At 44.1% G+C, this 20,236-nt stretch overlaps 1 protein-coding gene across 1 annotated transcript in view; it reads right to left on the bottom strand.

Annotated features, from left to right (window-relative positions):
• Positions 1–20,236, bottom strand: part of DNAI4 (dynein axonemal intermediate chain 4) — a 496,013-nt gene that overhangs the window by 383,222 nt on the left and 92,555 nt on the right. The window contains exons 4-5 of the mRNA XM_078668935.1: positions 15,053–15,162; positions 9,903–10,059 (exon numbers count right to left, since the gene is read on the bottom strand). Of these exons, the coding sequence (XP_078525061.1) occupies positions 9,903–10,059; positions 15,053–15,162 (267 nt within the window). The remainder of the gene's footprint in view (positions 1–9,902; positions 10,060–15,052; positions 15,163–20,236) is intronic.

Genomic DNA, 20,236 nt, shown 5'->3' with positions numbered 1-20,236 from the left:
AAAATTAACATGGGGAAAACACGTTTTGGGACCCCCTTTTATCTCGGCCCCCGCTTGACGAATCCCCCCCATACTTTCAGGGAAGGAGCGGAGCGCCGCGAGGCAAAGTTAAGGAAAATATCAGGAAGATTCCTCAACCGGCGCCAAAGTTATTCCCAATAGAATGTTGCGATTTCCCTATGAAAAACAATCCTAACTATATATACCTACTGGCTATCGCCAGTAGGTAATATATATATATATATATATATATATATATATATATATATATATATATATATATATATATATATATATATATATATATTCAACGCTGGATCCTGACCGCCAAACGTGACGGTGACAACAGGCGCGGACCTCGTCTTCAATCAGAAAGTGTTTAGTTAAATCGTAAACACGAACAAAAGCCACATCACAGGAGTCAATGCCAGCAATCCATTTAATTGCAGTTCAAGTACAAGAGCGAGTGCCCTCCCTATATATATATATGAGTATGTGAGATATATATATATATATATATATATATATATATATATATATATATATATATATATATATATATATGGAAATTCATATATATATATATTACCTACTGGCGATAGCCAGTCGGTATATATAGTTAGGATTGTATATATATATATATATATATATATATATATATATATATATGGAAATTCAGTCATAAACTTACATTTACAACCACATTTACCATTCATATGTGTGCCAGGAATTCACGAAGGGATTGCTGGAGGGCATATAAGCATTTACTATTGAAGATTGTTTCACCATGAGGGTAGAGAGATCCATAGAAGTAAACATCAATCAAGGGGTGGAAGTGTATGCTTCATGGCATGGTTTGCTTAAAACTTTGGGAACGCACATGAATATTTATGCTTGTGGCAATTCCTAAACTCCAACATGAGCTCATCTATAGATATGGTCAGAGCCAAGGACTAGAGTATCTTCCGTTTGGGGATGGGAAGGGGATCGAATCACCCAAGATATGGTGAAGGTATAGGGAAAGTGCTTTCTCCAGTGGGTAAGTGTTTTTCTCCCAAAAATGCATTTTCACTGTAGTCTCCATTTCCACTGTATGAAGTTCTGAGCACACGGCGAAGAGAAGCCTTCACAAAAAGTCACATAACATTTGCAGAAGTGCGCCTTAAAATATACAGTTGGCAAATATTTCCATGCGTACTTCTGGAAATGTTTGTGAACAGAAAAAAATGGAAATGGTTGCGTCAGAGGCACGAATACAGATTTTATTGGCATACATTCAATTACTGAGATCTTTATCATGTTTACATAATTATTTTGAGAATGTATAAATGTGTTATCAATGCTAATATTTATTACAAACATAACTTTCCAACAAAATAAATCCAATGGTATCATATGAGTGATTTGCACATGTAAAAGATAGATATAGGTCATAATTATACTCATTCTTCTTTCATAGCATTTGTCTTTCCTGCGCTTCATAAGACCTAATTTCAGAGTCTATTGTATCAGTCGGGGTCTCTAGCCCCGGCAGGACCAGTTCCCGGTAATCCGCACATCTCTGCCAAATCTTTGGATGTTTCTGTGTGCATCCACAGGCCTGGAAGACTCGGAACTCCAAACCCATGCAAAAATCCATTCCATTCCGTCAGGCCCTAATAGTAGGAGGTGTATCTAGTTTCCATGCTCTGGCGATATCCCGTTGGTAAGGCCCAACCAGAGGAGATGTTGTTTATATTTATTACCACCTATTGTGTCCGTTATCTGCAGTAGTGTCAGTCTAGGGGATCTAGGTAGTTCACATCCAAGCACCTCGACTGAGCATGCCAGCACTCCTGCCCAAAACCTATCCAGCGCTGTGCACTTCCACACCGTATGTATGAAGGACCCCTCTACACCGTATGTATGAAGGACCCCTCATCACTTTGACAGCGTACGCATGTAGAAGATTCTATTAGGCCTGTCTCCATAATCTGTAGCGTGGATTGTGAGCCCTTTGTAGGTACTTAAATTGAATGAGTCGCAATCAAGAGGATATGGCTGTCCCACTGGAGGACTCGAGGGCTTCAGTCCAATCGTCGGAATCTAGAGGGACGATATTTGTTTGCCAGTCATCTTTAAGTTTCTCGAGAGTAGTGGCGCTATGAGTGATGAGACATTGATATATTTTGTAAATCTTATGCTCGCCCAAATATTCCTTGAGGAATTTGGCCTCTAATGGATTAGATTCTGGAATTGATTTAACTTTATCAATGTGGGGAGATATAGCTTGACGAAACAACTGCAAGTATTTGTAGAACTGAGATTAGTGTAGGGAAAATTTATCCTTAAGGGCCTGGAACGATTTGAGGACAGTATTCTGAAAGACGTCGCCAGTGTTTGAGATGCTGATATAATCCCATTTGCGAAACCCTTGGAGCCCCTCAAGTGAAATAATAACTGGTGATGCTAGAGAGGCATTTCACGGGTGATGCAACCCCACCACCCCATTCGGCAGAGGGATTGTTGCCAAGAAAGAATAACTACTTTGGTGGCGGGTAACACCATGCGGTGATTCGAATTACTATATAAATGGGAGGTAAGAGTCAGGTCATTTAATATCCATTGTTCTGTTGCGTATGCTGGGTTGTCACTAGATCCATAGCGCCAGTCATTAATTACCTGAAGATGTAAGGCTGTGTAATAGGCCTGCATGTCTGTTGCTGCAATACCACCACAGTACTTAGATTGAAAACATGTACAGAGCTCTACTCAGGATGCGCCTCCTCCCCCCATAGGAAAAAAAGCATATTGTCCGAATATAATACGATGCAATAAGATATGTCTATTGTCCATTCAAATCCCCAAATTAGCGCATCTTTCCATACCGATACGACAGTGGCTCGATGGCTAGGAAATATAAGAGAGGGGATAGGGGGCATCCCTGCCATGTTCCCCGTCCCACTGGAAATGGGGGTGAAGTGCAATTGGCGACTCGTATTGTAGCGATCAAATCGGTGTATATATTTAATAAACTATTGGCCGAAGTTATAACGTAGCAGGAGTGTAAATAGATATGTCCAGCTAATAGAATCAAAGGCTTTGTCCATATCTGCTATTAGTAATGCTGCTGGTCTATTTAATCAATCCATGGCTGCGATCGTATTATGTGCTCACCGGATGTTATGACGGGTAGAGCGATGGGGCATGAAACCAGCTTGATCTAAGTGGGCAATATCCAACATATACGGTAGCAGCCTATTCGCTAGAATTTTAGCTAGGATTTTGGCCTCTGTGTTTAGGAGAGATATTGGACGGTATGAGGAGTATTGTTCGGGTGGTCTGCCTGGTTTGGGAAAAACCACTATCTCTGTGTGCCGCCAGTCGGATGGGAGGTGTGTCTTCTCTATCGATTCTTTGATGGTATTAAGGAGATGAGGGCCTAGTTGAGATATAAACGCGTTGTTGAACTCGCTCGGGTATCCATTAGGGCCTGGAGCTTTACCCATCCGTAGCTCGGACACGGCTGATGTGACCTCCTCCAGTGTTATGGGTGTTTCTAGGGAGTCTCGTGCATCCCCCGGGACAGTATGTAGTGGGATATCATCTAGGAAACTCTCGATCAGTGAAACATGTATCACCTCTCTTGGTCGATATAGCTCAATGTAGAATTGCGCAAAACTACTGCCGATTTCTGTCGGGTCTGTGTGACGGGGAGGTGGGTGCCTCTGAAATGGACAATGGGGTTGCCTCGGACTGGTGGTCTGTCGTACCGCTGACCCCCCTTTCTGTTCCTCTTGCACAGACTGCCGAATCTGACCCAGCAGATTGGTTTCCCACGGAAGGAGAAACAGTATGGTACAGCCCGGAGGAAAAGGTGCAGGGTCCCTTTAACCCTGGAGCACAGAGCGTCATGGCCCCGCCCCCTGACGTCGATGCGGGACTAAAAGCCGGAAGAACCTCCGAGACGGCGGACGGCGATTCCCTGGAGGCGGAAGGAGTATTGGAGTGGAAACGGAGAGCAGACCGATCGAGACTTGGAGCCGACGAGGAGGAAGATGAGCGGAGCCCAGCTGATACCATCAAGCCAGGAGGCCACCGACTCGGCGACTCGCCCTACCACGGTCCCACGGGAGGAACGAATTCGCCAGATTGCGAGTGACTAGTAAAAGGAGAAAAGCATACTTAAAAATAAAACCTTCTTTACGAGCACTTTTCCCTGACTCAGTCTCGCTTGATACCACTCCCCCAGACCCTGCCCCGTTACAGTCTGTAATAGTCATTCCCTGCACATCCTGAATAGGGGGACGGAGGTGGATGTTGTTGTCAACTTACATGATCGATATAGTAATTTGCTAGATTTATCTCCCCATTGATATATTCAGCTTTGGGATGCCAGACAAGCTTGCTTGGCTTCTTCCATTAATGTGCTTTCATATTGTTGCTTAGCCAATCGTAGATTCCTACGCGCTATAGCAGATTCACGCTTGTGACAGCGACTTTCTAGTGTTATGATTTGTGTTTCTAGGTGTAGGAGCTCCCTCGTCCTGCGCCTATGCTCTGCCGCATTGTAACTTATGTTCACCCTGCGTATAGTGGGCTTCCTGGCTTCCAACAGTGTCTCTGGTGATGAGACGGCATTTTCGTTATGGATAAAATACTCCACGACTGCTTCATTTATTTGGTCCCTGTATTTTCGGTTGTGCAGATGCCATGGGGATAGCCGCCATCCGAATGGGTGTTGGTGTGAACCAGTCGCAAGTGTTAGTGTAATGGGGGAGTTAGCATATAAGCCACGGGGCAGGATTGTGGCTTCAGTTATTCTCTGAATATGACAGCCAGGTATGAATAGATAATCTAATCGGGAAGATGTATTATGCACAGCAGAGTGATATGTGTAGCCATTGTCATAGGGATGTTTCGTCCTCCATGCGTCTACCCAGCCCAACATGTTCACCCGACTTATTAGTTTGGACTCCTTGGGATTCTCTTTGGCCCCAGGGGGGGGAACCCTATCGAAATTGACATGCATTTTACCATTCCAGTCCCCACCCATGATTGCGAGACACTCTGGTAGGAGAGCCCACACTTTTATGAAACAATCAATGAATGTTTGAGATAACGGGGTGGGCGTATATGCTACCCATAACTATGTGTTTGCCTTTGATGGATCCAAGGACAATAATATATCTCCCATGTGTTTCAGCCCATTGGGAAGTGTGTATGAATGGAACTCAACGATGTATGAGAATGGCTACACCCCTAGAGCCCCAAGCGAACCCTGCGTGGTACACTTGATCATAACCATAGCGGTCTAGACACAGTGTCTTTGTTGCCCATCAGATGCATCTCTTGCAGCATCACAATGTCTGCTCTAGAACGCTTTGCATAGCGAAGTATCGCGCCCAGCTTGAATTTATCAAGTACCCCTCTAACATTCAAGTGCATGAAGCGAAGCTGCCCATGTGGGGTCTCATCTATTGGCAGCAACCTTGATATGTGTTTGGGTGGTATGTTGTATAGAGTTGCGCAGTAGGACATCTATCTACTATTGCACTGTCTAAACATTGGATACAAAAAACATAAAACCATCGTCCCCCCACCCCAATATCTCATAGAATGGAAGCATCTGTCGCGGATGGGACGCCCAGACGGCCCCAACGAGGGGCTGACGACATGTGCCTCCAATGGATCCCCGCATACCCATAAGCAATAATGGCAACTTAACAACAAAGGCAGGGTGTGCCTAAGTGGTCCGGCCCGTGAGTAATTAACGGGTGGCTGAATAGTCATAACACAAATATCTTGGAGCATAGTCCTTGGGTTTAAATGTATGTTCATTTCAACTGTGTAGAGGCACTCCCAGCAGAAGCTTTATTTTGATCACCCTCTTGTGTCTTGGATCGCCATGTGGCCCTGGACTCGTGCCACTGTCTGTCCTTCTGCTGGCTTTGTCAGCGGTGCAGTTCACCCGAGGACGAGTCTGATTCATATCAAGGAGGAGTGTGGGGCTTGGGCCGAGTCTTCTCATCCATCCAGCTGAAAATGTCTCCGGCATATCAAAGAAAAGAGTTTGTGAGTTGTATATGACTCCTAGCCTGGCCAGGAATTGAAGTGAGTACTCGATTTTAGGCTTGTGCAGCCATGCCTTGGCATCCTAACATGACTGGCGCAGCTGGATGACTGCTCTCTTATAGTCCGGGAAGATCATAATTCTCTGGGAATCATAGAAGAGATCCCCCTTCATCCTGCCTTGCTTAAGGATTGAGTCTCTGTCATGGTAATTGATGATACCAGTGATCATGGGTCACCGTCGTGCCCCAGGAGGTGGACGCTGCAATTGGGGTTTGTGTGCACATTCTATGATGAAGCAGGGGGGTAGAGCATCTTCTGTAATCCACGAGGCCAGCCATTCGGAGAGGAATTTTTCAGAGTCTCCATCTTTGTTGTTCTCCAGGAACCCCACGAAACGGAGGTTGTTTCTGCGGGCTCTTCCTTTGCATCTTCTACCCACGTGGCGAGGCCCTTGGTGATTTTCTCCAGGGATGAGACCTTCGCCTGCTGCTCAGAAACGGCATCCTATACCCCTGAGACCCTCGTCTCTGCCTCTGTGATACGCTCCACTGCCCCCCTGAGATTTTGGCGCAGCAGCAATACTTCTGATCTGACCGAGCCTATCAGGGCCTCCAGGGCCATTCTTGTTTTGGTAATTGCTGCTAGTAGTACGGAATTATCTGGTGGGACAACTGGGTAACCCTCAGATCCTCTGGATTTAGCACCGTCCCCAGTGAACGTGTCCATGGTGCTTTGTTTAGGGTTCCCGCCGGTTGCTTTATCTTTTGTCATGGTGAGGGGGTATGGTGCTTACACCGCCCATTGAGGTGTCCACCAACAATAGGGATAGTAGGGATTCTGCTCAGACACAGAACTGTGCACAGGGGGAACAGAGTTTACAACGCAACTTTTACCACCCATTACCTTTACCACGCAACTTTTACAACGCAAGTCGTTACAACGACTTGCACTGGGGGGCGCTGTAGGATAGGGAATAGTTTAATTTACTATCCAAAACCTTCCCTACTATCCACGGGCACTGGAGTTTGAATAGTAAGTTAAACTATTCACTATCCAGCGCCCCCCAACGCAAGTCATAGTAACGACTTGCGTTGTAAAAGTTGCGTGGTAAAGGCATGCGTTGTAAAAGCATGCGTAGTAACGACATACATCCGTGCACAGAGACTCAGGACCTCAGTGAATTAGGGTGTACCAAAAACTCACCTTAGTAGCCAAAATCCCCTACCAGACAAGCAATCTGTGTCACATTAGCACTTAGTCCTACAGCAAAGAAACCAATGAGTAGACAACCTAGAACATGCGGCTTAGATTACCTCAGGAAAAGTGGGAAACATGAACACTCTTTCGTTATACTCTCATACCAGTCCAGAACAGGGAGTAAAGGGAGACACGTGCAACTTTAAAATATTTATTTTAACGCCGTGATCTAAAGTGCAGCATTTTAGCTAATACAAGCAGACATATGATAAGAAATAAGATTGTCAGCATAATTACTATTCCATAAAATACAAAGGGAGAAAGCATGTTATAATGCTAAATGGAAACAGGTTAAATATATATCTATATTTCACCCTCCTTCGCTAGTAGGTTATTTTATAACTACAGAAGGTCTCTTAGGCTTGCATAGGCGACCCCATACCTCAAGGATTAGCAGGAGTAAATCACATCAAGTTCTGCACAAGCTCTCAACATACGAATGTTCTCCAAGTGAGTTCAATCATGCCGACACAGTGCATTATTAAAGGTGCCAGTATCTGAGGTGGCCGCAGCTGCATATGTGTTATGTCTAGAACGTGCGCTGATCAGTTCAAACAACAGCCACAGTGTTGAAGTAACCTTGAAGGCCTCGGCACTCACTCTTCAGACTAAGCTTACAAAGCAAGTCGAGCGATGTAGAAAAACAAGTTATTCTCATGTGAAACAAAACACTCAGCCTAACTCTAAACAATTAGTAAAGTGTGTGCCGTGTGCAAAAGACAGCAGAAAGGTAAAATGGCGTTTAAACTTCTAATAGGCTCATGCTAACTTAACACTGTGTGAATGCAAGGCTCAGCCCCACTACAGGGGGAGGGCGTCAATGGCTATTCAGTTCTTGCAGTCCCACATACAGCAAGCCCTGGCCTTATCCAATCACTTAGCTTTGATATTATGCAGCACCTATGGTATTCACATGGAGGTCCCCCCACCTGGTAGGCACCATTGGGCGCTGGCCATCCACAACGCACACCGGGCCACCCAGTAGGTACACAACACTCAAGGGCGTCTCTGCTACACCAATGTAATCCCCAGTGTCATAGCCGCCAGGGCTGGGTGCTCCAAAGGAGTCTGAGTCATTCGTTTTTGGGCCTCCTTCTTAGGCCCAGGCTCTACTGCCACGACCCGTCTCGAGTGGGGGAGCCCCTCAACCACACCCAATCAGGACCTCGGTAATCCAGTGCGTCTCGGTGGTGAACACAGCATTGGGGGGCATCCTGATCACACTGGTACGGTCCCTGGTTTCACAGCCGACAGGGCCAAATACTCCGGGGGGGATCTGCGTCCCACATTCTTATTTTAAGAGGCCTCTCCTTTTAGGCCCCAGTCACACCACTGCAACCCGCATGGAGCGTGGGGGCCTGGCGTCAACGAGATGTCCACTGCCCACGCCGCACCACCAGTGGGGGCTGGGAGCCGCTAGACGGCAGATCGTTCCCAGATCAGCCGCTTTCCCTCACCAGCTCCCACGACGGCCAAATAGCACAGGAGTCTCCTGGGCAGGCAGCCCTGTTATCATAGCTGCGACTCCATTGGCCCCCCGCTGTCACCACAGTAGGTTAATGGTATTGGCTGGTGCAGTGCACAAGCCGGATTAAGTGCGGCCCAGGCGGTCTCAACGGCAGCGCAAATTAGCGGGCTGGATTTGGTGTCCACCCACCAATGCAAACTACGATACCGTCCTCAAATTGTTGGTCTCCTCCTCACAGTCTTCCCTGGCCCCCGGCAGTGGCACGTGGGCCCCAAACAATACATTGCTGCAGACTTCACGTAAGCCCCGTCTGGGGGACCAAAGCAGACGTTTTAGGCACCCAGCTGTCTCGTGATGCGACTGATTTCAGTATCTGGCTGACGGAGCCAATCTAACTTGCTTCCACCATAATGGCGTGCCTAGCAACACCCCATGCGCCCATACTTGTTAAGGTTTTTTCCTTGACTAGAGCCCATTGTCAAGAAAATTGATTTTACAAGTAGACCCAGACCAGCTAACTGTATTTGTACAGAATGTATGACGTTCCAACGCATACATTTACAATGCATGCTTATACAATGCAGTTTTTACATCGCAACATCCTTTACAATGCATTCTTTTACATTGCATGCCATTACTTCGCATTTTCAGAAACTACCTTTACAACGCATACCATTACAATGCATACCATTACAATGCATTTAGGGTAAGTGTTGGATAGTGTAGGGGTAAAAAGTTACTATTCTAACTCCTGATAGTGCAACAGTAGGGTAAATGTTGGATAGTGTAGGGGTAAAAATTACTATTCTAACTCCAATGAGTGCAACAGTAAGGTAAGTGTTGGACAGAGCAAGGGTACTATGTATTGTAATGGTATGCATTGTAATGACTTGCGATGTAATGCCTGCATTGTAGTGACATGCGTTGTAGTGACATGCAATGAATGGCTGCGTTGTAATGACATGCTATGTAAAGGATGCTGCGATGTAATGACTGCTATGTAAAGGTGGTGCAATGTAATTACTGCGTTGTAAAGGTTGTTTCCCATTTGTACATACTTATTATGTGCTGATGCTACCTTCTGAAGTAAACCGAATAGTATTATGTTTTAAAATAAACATACTTGATTTGTTCTGCTTCTTCAGCGTCCACTGATACCAACAAAGCAGGCATGTCCAAAAACCATAGTGTTTCTGTCTCTGTTAAGAATACATCCACAACCTTATTAAGATCTTGCTCAGTCAGCTGTTCCCGGATCTCATCTCTCCGAATTTGTATATCTGTAAAACAAACAAAAAAAAGAAACTACTGATCTGTGCTTTGAAAGTAGTAGTTCTTTAGGAATTAAAAACTAAGAAAGACACTTTGCTGTGAAGCAATATAACTAGTGCAAGAGAACTACAGTCATCAGAATTCTTATCCACTTGGATTGTTTTGCTCCAAAAGTGAAACAAATTAGATCAGATTTATCAATGAAATAGGGAAAGGGCATTGCAAAGCTCACAAAAGCTAACGCGTTTCGAATCCACACAATTCACGGATTCTCCTCAGGACTTGGACTTGGACATGGTTGATATCTATAAAAAACAACATAACCATAAGTGAATATTTTATGTTTCCTAAACTGCGACCCAAAGAATATTTACAACAGATACTGCATTTGAGTACCTTGAAAGCGGCGTGATGTGCGTCCGCCCTATGTATAGAGGAATAGTTGAAACCTCTTCTAAGTGCCTGACGGTTCAATTTGCCATGAGAAGTGACGAAAAATCTAGGGGCAAGGTAATGACCAAAACATTACGTTGCGCGCACATATGGCTGTATTTATACAATGTGCTGGTGTTCACAAGCTATGAGATTAGTAAAGAGCGACCTTTACCTTTAGTTAAAAGTCCCAGTTTCCACAGAGACTTTACAAAGTTGCACTGACGGCTTGAGTGTAGTCAGTAATTGGCGCCTCACTGTTGGAAAACAATGTTCTATTAGTGAAGTGTTTTTATGTCTAAAGCCTCTCAAAATCGACAAATTCACTTATGGTTTTGTTGTTTTTTAAAGATATCAACCTTGTCCAAGTCCTGAGGAGAATCCGTGAATTGTGTGGAGTCGAAACGCATTGGCTCTTGTGAGCTCGGGGGATTGTGTATATATTGTGCCTTAAGGAATGTAGTAATCATTTTTTCCTCTTGTGTAGGCAAGATTGTTTTGAAGACATAACCCCGGTCTCTCGGCCTAGGCAGGACAAATGACAATGTCTTGTTAAGAATCTAACGTCCGCTTGGTGCCTTATGTTAAAACTAGGACTGGTGTTGTACATTCAATGTTAATGCTATTTCACACGATTGTCTAAGTTTGTTTCACTTGTCATTTTTTTGTCTTTGAATTTTTTCGTTTTTAAATGAAATATAATATTGTGTAAAAATGTGTTTTTGTAAATGTGGTGCTCTGTAAATGGAAGGCTTATTTTCTAAGACATGAAAAAATATTTATTTGCTTCGCTAATCTAAATAATTTAAAATAAGCAAAATAAAGCAATAAGAACCCTAGAATTGATGGTCTTGGGTATGCTCTATAAAGTGTGTAAACTAGTCCTTCTGGACACACTCTTTTCTCTTGCCCACAGAAACACAGCAATGAAATGATATCCCACACTGCCCCGTGCTCTCTCCTGATTTCTTGTCTCAGACTGTTTGGAGGGTAGTGCCTCGCAGAAGGGAACTTATTGAAAATGTATTGGCAGACCCACCTTGTTTGAATGCCCATTCCACGAATGGAGAGATGAAGCATAATGTCCACTGAAATAATTCAGGGAAGTGGCCCTGATGTCAGAGGTTCGAAATTTAATGGAACATACCTGAATGTGATGAAATATCTAAAAGCCAAAAGCGATGAGAAAGTCATAACAGACAAACTGAACTCTTTTTGGCTGTGAGGGCTGAGAATCAAGGAAAAGTGATGAATGTGGGCTGCTTTTGATAAGGCCAGGGACAATGAAGACATTTTCAGGCACGTGATTAAATGTGGATATTGATTTTTGATACTGGACAGAGCGTGTTTGGAAATAGTGTTCACTCTGGAAGATGGAGGTGACCAGTGTTGCCAGAAGAAGCACTAATAGTGACCATCCTATGTGAAGTCTTTTTTGATGGCATTGCCGATTGACTGCAAGCAAAGTGGTTTCTTTCTGTAGAATACATCAAGACAATGAATGGTTGGATACATCATGCAGGGACAGAGGAAAAAAGAGGTACAATCATTTGTTGTGAAACAAGGACTCAATGAAGGCAAATGCTTAGAGATATAGCCGTATATGGGATCAATACAAGATGTGGTTGAAGCTCTGGGGGACAACATGCATGACTATCACTGCTTCTCACAACACTGGAGGGGAGTCTAATTCCCTCCTATTTCATCCGCATATTCCCAGCTACATATTGTCGCCTGTGAATATAGGCCGAGGATGCATGTCTTCCACTTTTCTAACCATCGCAATTTTATAGTTCCAGTCTGGAAAGTGGGTGGCTTTTGGAGCAGCAAAGTCCACCATAAGTGGGCAGTATCTCTGCTACACAGATTAAAGTTTAGATTACTCTTTAATAAGGCGTGCAGCAGCATGGCCAATACATTTAATGGATGCTTTTGAGCATCTGAAGATGCCAGTGAGAAGGGCATGAGTAGAATACTGGTGAAGGTATACCAAGACTGGGCAATGTGATGGAAGTTGATTCTGGGTTGAAATGTTTAAGATTGAGCAGTAGAGATGCGCTGCACCTGGTTGGGTTTTTTGACACTGCATTGACTTCCAATAACTTTAGGTAGAGATGGGTGTCATCAACAGAAAAATGGCAGATGCCAGGCTCATGGTAAACAAGATGACTTCCAGTGGTTTTATTTAAAGGTTATTTACTTATTTGAGAGTTTTATATAGCGCTAGCTAGATCGAAGGTATCGGAGAAGGTTGAAAAGTATGGAAGAGACAGAGCCTTGGGGGACACCACAGGTGGCTGACAGTTATAGAGAGCTTGAAATACCCTTTGCGTGAAATAATGCAGGTCATGCAGGAATGTGGAGCAACATTTTAAGACTGTTCACTATATCAAATGCAGTGGAGAGGATATTGGAAGCCTAATGGTTGGGAGAAATATTTATGTCTGTTAATCAGCAGAAGTTTGTTGGATGTGACAATTATCATTTAGTTCGCTTCTTCCTTTAAAGGCCAAACCACTATTGAGCTGGTGACCCAGCACAAAGGTTAGTTCATTCATTTGATTGCTAATAGTTTATGTAGCATGAATTGCTTCAAAACGTTTTGCAGCTGGTGAAGTGGACAACTGTGAAATTATTCTAGTTTTTTCGTAATAGTACTGTAAGGTAATTATAGTTTTATCACAATATCAAACAGCCCACAAGGAGAGCGCGCTTTCACAGCGGGTGCCGGTACAAGGGACGGGCTTGTCCCCCTCGATATAGCCACATCAAAGGTTCCTAGTTCAGGAAAGTACCGCACTCCAACAAAGTTTTCGTTTTTAGCAATTTATTGTGTGCAAATTACACCATCGACCACCACCAACGCGTTTCAACTGACTCGCAGTCTTGCTCACATGAGCAAGACTGCTCTGCAGGTGGCCTAACAAGGGGATATCCTGACAAACAGGATTAAAGGTAAGGCTGGAGTCATATTTTATTATCAGAAGCCACAAGTTGCAGTGCTCCACGTCTGGCCGATATAGTAAGGAAATCGCAAACAACTATGTTCAACAATGTGTTTTACACCATTTGCGATTCCCAGTGATTCGAAAATGTACCCACTTCATCAGTATTAATAAGGTAGGTCATAATTTGCGACTCATTGGGAATTGCTAAAAACACAGGGATGGGGCCTACTGATGCCAACAGACCACTATGTCTGTGTTCACTTTTAACTAAAGCAATTTTTTTTGTAAATGCAAATGTAAAGGAAAATGGGATGCGTTTCAAAGACAAAAATTGTAAGTAAGCAGTGCTCTTAAAAGAAGTTTTAGCATACATTCACAAAGGGAAAGGGGTCCTCTTGCGATCCCTCCCCATTTGCGAATGGGTTACCACCTATTTGAAGTAGGTGGTAAAATTTTAATGTTTTATAACAGCATTCTATTTGCAAACCATTCAAAAATACTACTGTGTCACTATTAGGAAGGGATGCCGTTAACACGCCCCTTCCTAATACCGACTCGCTAACCCAATTTGCTATTTGGCAATGGGTTACTGGATCACAAAAGTTGGTTTGGTACATGTAAAAAGACTTTTTTGTGGCCGCAAATGGACTGATTTAATTAATCGGGCTACTTGCACCATCAAAAAACGGTGTACATTTGGCCCTAAATGTCTATCCCACGACCCCTTGCATATGCTTTCTAATAATATGAGCAGCTTCTATACCTTTTAATGATCTAATAACATTTAAAGAAGAATGGCATATTAAAGTTAAACAACATGAAAACAAAAGTCTTTGCCTAGGACACAATCACTTCATGTAACCTGTGAAATAGTACGTGATATAGGTCCTAGGGTTTCTGCTTCATAATTTGTGAGAGCCATAGGAATGTCAATAAATTCCTGGGTTAATATGGGAACATTAAATCACTAGAACATGGCCAACTTTTGAGAATAATTCACACATGATATTTTAGTATTTTAGTATAAAGCTAATTGTGAAGGCAGTTGTGATGTTTGGTATTGACTATTGAATTGTGATCTACCTGCATCCGTAATCTAACCGAATCTCTAATTTTTAGAAGGTGCAAACACACTCCCCAACCACATTAAGCGTGCATTTTGATGATGCACTCCTTACCAGTACAAGAATATGTTATCTTCAAGACAGAATCTTTTGTTTTTAAAGGCCATGGCCAAGATAATACTATCTTCAATCAAAATTCAGCCAGTCTCCTCTTGTTGTGCAAGAACATGATTAACATGATGCAAAAAATGCCTCATTTGCTGGAAAGCCACACATGGTTGAAGTACATGATGGGTGTAAATTACATTTTGAACTCACTTTAATTTGCTCTCTATTTTCAATCAAATGTTTTTAAATTCAGTAAAATATTAAATACATTTTCTTTTAAACATACAGTATAAATTCACTTATGAAACAGAATTAAATGTATTAAGCACAACACTGACCTGAGGGGTGTCCCAGCACTTTTGATACTGTAGGGAATCGTGAGGAATGTGGTGTACTATAAATCAAATATTAACAACCATATATTCATTCATTCTCTAGAAAGCATTTACCTGATAGACTAACAATTGTGTCCCTTCGCGAACTGTGGTCCTCAATTTCCTCTGAAATGGATTCTGTAGATCTGCTTAATTTAGAAACTGTGCTTCCTCCAAATGTCGATCTACAAATATATTGAAAATAATATAGTGAAGAATATTCTTGTTTTTGTAGCAAAATATACAGCCACTAGCTATGTATGGATGTTTCATGAGGGTTGATGCGTTCCATTTTCATTGTCAGTAAATAACACTAAAGGTATTAAAACCAGCACACTAAAATCTCAACTAGAGTGAATTTACTGGAATTCCATACTAAGGCAAAGTACAAAGGATATAAATTGCTAAAGTAATTCAAATAAGGACATTTTAGCCATACTACTAACTTATCTACTGTAGTAAGTTCCTTTTTACGCGTTTTCACTATTTTTCATAGTTCTTTGAAAGTGTAACAAAATATAGTCACAGATCAATCTGTTTTAAATGATTGTTTTGGAAGAGAGCAAACCACTGTGTGTGTATAATGTTGTGATGTTTGAACTCATTGTACTTGTGCTGAGATCATAAGTGGCTAATATTTTGATCATTACCAGCAGGTTATGGCTTTCAATGAAATTCAATCACATCGAAATGATGAACTGTCTTGACACATATCTCTTTCCCCTAATGCTTTTGTAGGCATCTGAAACAGCACAGTCAGCATGTATTTCGTTGGCAAAACCCCTTCATTTGTACTGCAGTTAGGGGAGCATATATCAATTGCAACGAAGGACAGCTTCAAGGTTCCATCATAGAATAAGATCTCTAGAAACGTTTTCTCAAAGTCTGTCTGTTGTTGTTAATAGCCCACTTTTACCACTTTGTGGTATTTTGTGGCAGTTGCCACTGTGTAGTTAGAGTTAGGACCTAGTTACCATAGGAAGAGTGTTTTATTGGTTTGCTAATAACTTTGGCACCTTTGGAAAATCTTCACAAACTGTCCAAAAAAAGGTTCATTGACCTCAGCTCCTTTCTTGAAGGTTTTGGGGTGATCCATCAGGTGGGGCTGAGAAATAAGGGGAGTCCCAAACACAATTACCCCATGAAATTTTCATAGGGATTTCTGAACAGCACTACATCCCAAACTGCTGAATGGAATTAGACCAAATTCGGCAAAAAGCTAGATCGTATGGGCGTAAAATCCGTTCCGCTCGCGGAATTTGCGGATTTTCGGCAAATTCGCGATCCGCGAATTCTGGCAAATTTGCCGAAAATTCGCACGCAGCGGATTTTTCTGCTTGGTCGCGCATGACAAATACAATATTGAGGCGTTCACTTACCGTCATTCAGCATTTGAAGAGTTGTTTTTCTCCATGTTTGCGTGTGCTGCGCCATTTTGTATCTTGCTGCGTGATCCCGCGGGAGTTTGTCGACCGTGATTACGTCATCGCGACCCGCCACCTTGCGCAACGAGAGTTTGTCAACGCGAGTACGTCATAAAGGCCCGCGATCACGCATCGCGGGAGTAAACAATTGCGAACACGTAGATGCAGCGGGCAGCAACAATCTCGCGCTCGCAAAATTGGAAAATTTGCAATTCTGCACAAGAAATCCACCAGCAGGCAGCATAAACCTTCTGAAAATGATTATTTTTATCAGAATAACTCCTCAGGTTGACATTTGCCTGCACTTTTTTTTGCAAGGAGTCCATTTTGGGGGGGGGGGAGGAAGGAAGTGCCCCACAGTCTCCAACTTCTTGTTCCTGTCCAGCAGGCTCCTCCCAGTGCTTTGTTCATGTCCTGGTCACTTTGATTTGGATCTTGACCTGGAAGGATTACTTTTTGTGGATGCTGCTGGATATTTGGATTTGAGGCCTTTTTGACTTTCTTTGGATCACTTTTGGATTAGAAATTTCACAAGTAAGTTGATGTTGTTTGTTTGGGGCATTACAGTTGCTGCAACTACAATTTTGGAACTTTTTCAGAACATTAAATAAAATATATTGTGGGTAGCCACAGTATCCAGTAGGACCAGGGTTAGTTATGGGTGCATGATACAACTGTTTTGTTGAATTTCAACATCATTTAGGGCATGGATGGCATTGGGTTGTGCTGATTTTTGTGTGTTTTTCGATTTTTTGGCTGTTGTTGGGGCCTTTTGCCCAGGGGTACTGAGTGGTGCATGGACTGAGTCTTTATGTGGGGTCTCTATAATGTAAACATCATGGAGGGCATGGATGGCATTGGATTGTGGTGATTTTTGTGTGTTTTTCAACTTTTTGGGGTGGTGTTGGGGCCTGTCCATGTGGGTGGGGGCCATTTTGAGGCCTGGTCCAGGCAGGGCCTGGCCATGTGGGTGGGGGTCTAGGGGCCATTTTGAAGCCAGGCAGTGTGCTTTGTGGTGCCATAGGCCTGCACCCAGTCTGCCATGCTTTCATCGATTAGGCCCAGGGGTACTCAGTGGTGCATGGACCGAGTCTTTCTGTGGGGTGTCTTGAATTTCAACATGATTGAGGGCATGGATGGCATTGGATTGTGGTGATTTTTGTGTGTTTTTCGATTTTTTGGCTGTTGGGGCCTTTTGCCCAGGGGTACTCAGTGGTGCATGGACTGAGTCTTTCTTTGGGGTCTCTTTAATGTAAACATCATGGAGGGCATGGATGGCATTGGATTGTGGTGATTTTTGTGTGTTTTTCGACTTTATGGGGTGGTGTTGGGGCCTGGCCATGTGGGTGGGGTCTAGGGGCCATTTTGAAGCCAGGCAGTGTGCTTTGTTGTGCCATAGGCCTGCACCCAGTCTGCCATGCTTTTATCCAATATGCCCAGGGGTACTCAGTGGTGCATGGACCAAGTCTTTATGTGGGGTGTCTTGAGTTTCAACGTGATTGAGGGCATGGATGGCATTGGATTGCGGTGATTTTTGTGTGTTTTTCGATTTTTTGGCTGTAGTTGGGGCCTTTTGCCCAGGGCTACTCAGTGGTGCATGGACTGAGTCTTTCTGTGGGGTCTCTTTAATATAAACATCATGGAGGGCATGGATGGCATTGGATTGTGGTTATTTTTGTGTGTTTTTTTACTTTTTGGGGTGGTGTTGGGGCCTGTCCATGTGGGTGGGGGCCATTTTGAGGCCTGGTCCAGGCAGGGCCTGGCCATGTGGGTGGGGGTCTAGGGGCCATTTTGAAGCCTGGCAGTGTGCTTTGTTGGGCCATAGGCCTGCACCCAGTCTGCCATGCTTTCATCCATTATGCTCAGGGGTACTCAGTGGTGCATGGATCGAGTCTTTCTGTGGGGTGTCTTGAATTTCAACATGATTGAGGGCATGGATGGCATTGGATTGTGGTGATTTATGTGTGTTTTTCAACTTTTTGGGGTGTTGTTGGGGCCTGTCCATGTGGGTGGGGGCCATTTTGAGGCCTGGTCCAGGGCCTGGCCATGTGGGTTGGGGTCTAGGGGCCATATTGAAGCCAGGCAGTGTGCTTTGTTGTGCCATAGGCCTGCAACCAGTCTGCTATGCTTTCATCCATTATGCCCATGGGTACCCTGTCAGTCATGCATTTTATTGGTCTTTCCATTATGGGGGGTGGGTATAATAAAAATGCTTACTTGCAAACTATTAATTGAAGCGCTACATATGCAACATTTATTTAACTGATGTTCCTCTGGCTTCGTTTGCTTTTAGGTGCAGAAAGACGAATCATCAGCCTCATCGTTCCTCATCAGTGCCAGGAAGAAGTCCTGCTGCGGTGTGTGCAGCACAACGTCACGTGTGGCCACAGACAACTCTGCAACTTGTGCAACTGCGGCCTGCTATTCTGACATCTGAAGAAGATGGCCCCAAAAAAAGTTGCCCATAGCTCCTCCAGCAAGAAAGTTGCCAGTAAGGAGCAGAAGAAGCAAGTGGCGCCACTTACCAAGGAGACTGGTGTGCCGACCGCCACATTTTTTGGGGAAAAAAATGTACGCCTGCAGCAGCAGCGGGGTCTGCTGGGGATCAAGCTGGGAGCAGCACCTCCGCTCCATTGGGCTCAGTGCCACCACCACCACGCCAACTTAGGTCCAAGCCCTTGAGTGCTGCAGAGGCAGCCAGTATAGTTGTTCAATCACCATCGACCAGTGATGTTGGCTCATCGCAAGAAAGTAGCAGCATCCCTCAATCAACACAGGTTGTTGTAACTCATCTGACGAGTGTTCAACAACCACAGCCGCAACAACAACCACATGTGCTGCAAGTACAAGCCCAAGTACATGTGGAAGGAGAGGCGGTGCAAGGAGAGGCGCAAGCAGAGGTGCATGGAGCGGCACAAGTGCCCACAATAGTTGTTCCTCCCGAAGTAGGGGCACATCAGGAAATCGACATTCAAGCCGAGGTATCATATGAGGAAGCCACTCCTCCTGATGATTCATTGTCTTCCAGATCCCCAGCAAGGAAAAGATCAAGGATGGTGTCTACATCTTCTTCAAGCCCCCTTCCTTCTGATGATATGGATCAAAATTGGGAACCACCAGTGCTGTCTGAGAGTGAGGCACACCATGATCTGACAAAGGTAGCTAAGCGTAAAAGGAAGGTCTCCGAAAGTCTCATAGTTATGGAGTGTGATGATGACGCTGAACAAGAAGTGGCGTATACTCCTGCTGATGAAGACTCTCACGATGACGACGCAGTCATCATAGACGTCACTCCAGCCTCAGCGGGCATGCAGCAAACAGACATTTTTACCCTATCCCGAAATGCTGCGGAGCGTGATGTTGGCGACGTGGCAATGGGACAATGCAGTTAACTAGTACACCAACACCACCTACAGCTTCCATATTTTCTCGCCAGAAGGGACCTCCATCCACCTCGACCTCCATTTCCTCAATTAGTGGTGCTGTAAGTGCACAACGTAGTACATTTCGGCAACACACATCCTCCACTTCATCTGGCATTAGAATTCCCAGTAGCGCCTCCTCCGCCCCCCACAGACATTTGAAGTCCGCCATTTGGGACTTCTTTAGTGTTAGCCCAACAAGGGAAAACATAGCCATTTGTACCATTTGTAAGGTTCGAGTTAGTCGTGGTAAGCTTGGTACCAACTATGGTACCGGAGGATAGAGAAGTCATCTTGATAGACAGCACACTGTCAAATGGCATGCGCACCTAAGGGAGATCAAGGCAGCCTAAATTGCAAGTCAACAAATTGTATCCGTTGATGTTTCATCTGATGATGACGAGGAAGAAGAA

Source organism: Lissotriton helveticus, chromosome 1_2 (genome assembly GCF_964261635.1).
Source record: "Lissotriton helveticus chromosome 1_2, aLisHel1.1, whole genome shotgun sequence".
Classification (NCBI taxonomy): Eukaryota; Metazoa; Chordata; class Amphibia; order Caudata; family Salamandridae; genus Lissotriton; species Lissotriton helveticus.
Note: the sequence above shows the minus strand (reverse complement) of the source record. Positions and strands in the feature narration are given on the sequence as shown.